This window comes from Octopus bimaculoides, chromosome 1 (genome assembly GCF_046866305.1).
Source record: "Octopus bimaculoides isolate indiv1 chromosome 1, ASM4686630v1, whole genome shotgun sequence".
NCBI classification, from domain to species: domain Eukaryota; kingdom Metazoa; phylum Mollusca; class Cephalopoda; order Octopoda; family Octopodidae; genus Octopus; species Octopus bimaculoides.
In genome coordinates, this window is record NC_142928.1 from 178,562,676 (window position 1) to 178,566,368 (window position 3,693).

Here is a 3,693-nt window from a genome sequence, read left to right on the forward strand (position 1 = left end):
TTATTATCTCCTTCAGCTTCCTCATCCTTGAACAAGCCAGTGATCAAGAACGTCCCTGCTTGCCTTCACAACCAGTTATAGTAAGCTGCCTCCACCCAGCAATACCGCCATCGACACCGCTGCTATATCATCATCTTCAGCGTCTACTGGCAACTGTTCTGCTACTATAACGACTGCAGCTTTACCGACATTTCTTTACCAATAAGCAGCAGCAGTAGCAGTCGCACACACCAACACCTCCACCACTACCAACACCATTACCACCGTTTACTGCTGCCATCCGGGGGAGGCACACCAAGTAAAGACGAAGGCGGTGGAGGAAGAAGAAGCCGCCGACGACGAAGAGGAAGAAGAAGAAAACGTCGTGGTTCGACGCTGCTAGAATAAACCGACTACTACCAAGCACCTTAACGTCAGCCAGGGAAGAAAGAAGCTTTCCCTTGTTGAAACAAGGACTGGAGTGTCGGCTTCATCCCAGCATCGTTTGGTGAAGCCGAACAACTCCATCAACGTTGTCGCCACCACCCAAAATATCTACCAAAATACCTACCCACCCCCCAGTCGGGATATATTTTGGGGGTGGGAGAAAAAGTGAGAGAGTTAGAAAGAGAAAGATGTGGATTTCAATACGTATCCTTTTGACAAGCAACAACATCCATGGCTGAAACCAGCTCCAGGCACGTCCTCTCTGTGGTAACAGCATTGAACCTCCTTCGACAGCACCAAGTCTGGTCAGGGCACATTACTACAGAAAAGGTTTTTAGAGCCCTTATAAAAAGAAAACAAATCTAAGGGAAGACGTCATTTAAAAAAGTATTAAAGTAAAAATATATATATATATAAAACACCGCGGAAATTTGGAGAGATATGGCACCCACAAGGAGCACAGGACAGTGGCAAGGTGTCCGCCGCCGTCGCCGGGGAGGGACTCTTTATTACCATTATTATTCTGGCACTGTCGCAGAAGGAGGATCTTTACTCAGGAAAAGCTTGACACTGGAACCATTATTATTATATTCCGTGTTACATCTGCTTTTATTCTATCAAGGGTGTGAAGCTCTTGATTTAGGTAAGTCCATAAACAACGCACGTCTTTTACTTTAAAAAGGCGTCCTCTTATATTGCTGTTTTCCATGGAATCTGTATTCTTACTTGCACTTTGCACTCACAGATATGCACCACTCATACATACACACACACAAAATATATATGTATACATTCACACACGTTTATTATATACACACATATTGTCATACACGTTTATAGTATATGTACATACATTCACACAAATGTTTATATACATACACACACCTGTGTTGTAATTATATTGAAATCGTGCATTCCACTGTGTATATCTAGTCTATTATTTTCAATAATATTTGGTTTATGTAAATAATAAATGTACGTGATATATCCATGGAAAACGCATGTGTAAAATTGCATTCTAACACACACACACACATATACACAGATCCCTTTTCATTCATCTGCCACTATATATACATCTATACTTCATACTTAAACGTGTATGTATGAAAACTATCATTATTACACTCATCACACATACAATCATGCTTCTAAACGTACCCAGTTTGGATTTTAATTCATATATATTCAAAAATCGCACCTACATACATAGAAACTAAGCAGGTAAGTAAATTTCTTCCCCCAAATCTACGCTCGATATCTAGTAGCAGAATGAAATCTGAAACCAGTTCCGTTGGACAATTAAGCTGTTACGTGCATCTATGACCGTCCACTACGATGGAAAACCTTTTGCAACACACTGGAAATGAAAGATATTAAAATGGCTTTCTCTCGTTCTTGCGTTTTTTTATATTCTTTGCCTGTTCCCTTAAATCTAGTTAACAAGCTGCCATCTCCATCTTCCTTCGACTGCAACAACCATTCCTTCAACCCCCCCCCCATACCTCCTCTCTTTTAATCTTCCTCTACTGACCACTATGCACGTGTGCTACAGCCCACCCCTCTCTATTATTCTCACCTACCACCCTATGAGTTGGCCGAATTTTATGACAGGTATCATCAATCAATGAATAAAATGAAACAGTTTTACTTGGCATCGTTGGTTAGGGATTCATATTTATTATCTATCAAGCCTGTCGGCGAGATGGAAGAATCGGTAAGGCATCGGGTAAAATGCTTTGCGATATTTCTTCCGGTCCTGTACGTTCTGAGCTCAAATCCCACCGAGGTCATTTTTTACCTTTCTATCCTTTTGGGTCGATACGGATATCGATGTTATCGATTAACCCCCTTCCTTTGATATTGATGGCCTTGTACATAAATTAGAAACCATTATCTACTAGCCCAGATAACGATGCCCCCCCTCCTCCCTTCGTTTACTATTTTCTTGTTGTTGTTCCACTACAATATTAGAATAGTAGCGGAGATCCAAGAAGAAATATTAGACAATTTCCTTGAACCGAATGTTAATGTAAAGAATATAAGAGATTCTAAAAATGGCAGCGTTCTTTCTATTTTTTCTGCCCAAATATCAGTTCAGTCGCTGCCAATATTGGAATCAGTATTTTTATTCCATTATATTTTGTCTTAATTCTCAAATTAAATAACGAAGATACGGTTGTACGTACACCCATTCATCTATCACAGCGAAAGAATTTTAACTTACTACCCGTTGTAAGCTCGCATTATAAAATATTTTAAGTTATAGTCGAAAAACGAAAGTGATATGCTGTCTTTCTGTCGATGGTTCTATTTTGTTTGTGTTATTTTGGTCTTTGTTATCTTAAAAATATTCTGAACTGAATTGCTGAATCGATACTTTGTGCTCGCTTCTTCCCTTGTACATCACTTTGTTTGACACGAATAAATTAACTTCCCCTTTTACATTATAATAAAACGAGTGTAAGAAATCAGTATTTTAAGGTAGAATATTTCCTTTCTCTCTCGGCATAGATTTTTTTCCTTCTTTACTTACTTGATATTTTTCAGATAGACCTACGCATTGTTTTTGTTCAGTTGGGTGTAGATTTTTTTTATTTATTTATGTATTTAAATATTTATTTCAGACAATACTCACTCGCTTTATCCCCGTAATATATTCCCCTTTCTGATGATGAGATTAAATGAAAACAGTTATTAATTAATTCAATGCTTCTGTTTAATAAGAGTCAGGTGATTGTACGATATCGAAAATATTTCTTGTGAAACTTAAACACTTCAGCAAAACAATCTCAAGATCACGTATATACTCATATACCAACATGATCACACACACTCACGTCAATGAATAAGTCAATTAATGTTAGGTGCGTGCGTGTGTGTGTGTGTGCGTGTGGTGCTGGTTGGTGCAGCAAATGTTCACGGCCAAGGTCAGGCTGGAGCTTCCGTTTCAAAACACAGGATAAATGTTTATATATATATATAAAGATAAGATCTGAAAGCAATATTTCTATAATGCGATATACTCACGCATATATAAATATTTTGGTTATTAATTAACTTACAAAATATTACTGTGATTGTATGTAGGTTTATATACCAACACACGTATGGTTACACATTCAGTGCACATCGATAAATACATATTCATGCACACACGTGGTTATACATTAATATAGATATAATTTATGCGCACGAACTTATACACATGTATATACATACATACAAAGGCACATACATATTTATAAATACATACACAGAAAAAAT

General features: G+C 37.7%; 1 protein-coding gene across 2 annotated transcripts in view; it reads left to right on the forward strand.

Moving 5' to 3' along the window:
• Window positions 1-380: 380 nt before the first annotated feature.
• LOC106871068 (discoidin domain-containing receptor 2) overlaps window positions 381-3,693 on the forward strand; it is a 187,781-nt gene continuing 184,468 nt past the window's right edge. For both annotated transcript variants that reach the window (XM_052972844.2, XM_052972854.2), the window contains exon 1: window positions 381-1,069. In XM_052972844.2, the coding sequence (XP_052828804.1) occupies window positions 868-1,069 (202 nt within the window). In that variant the 5' untranslated portion in view covers window positions 381-867. The remainder of the gene's footprint in view (window positions 1,070-3,693) is intronic.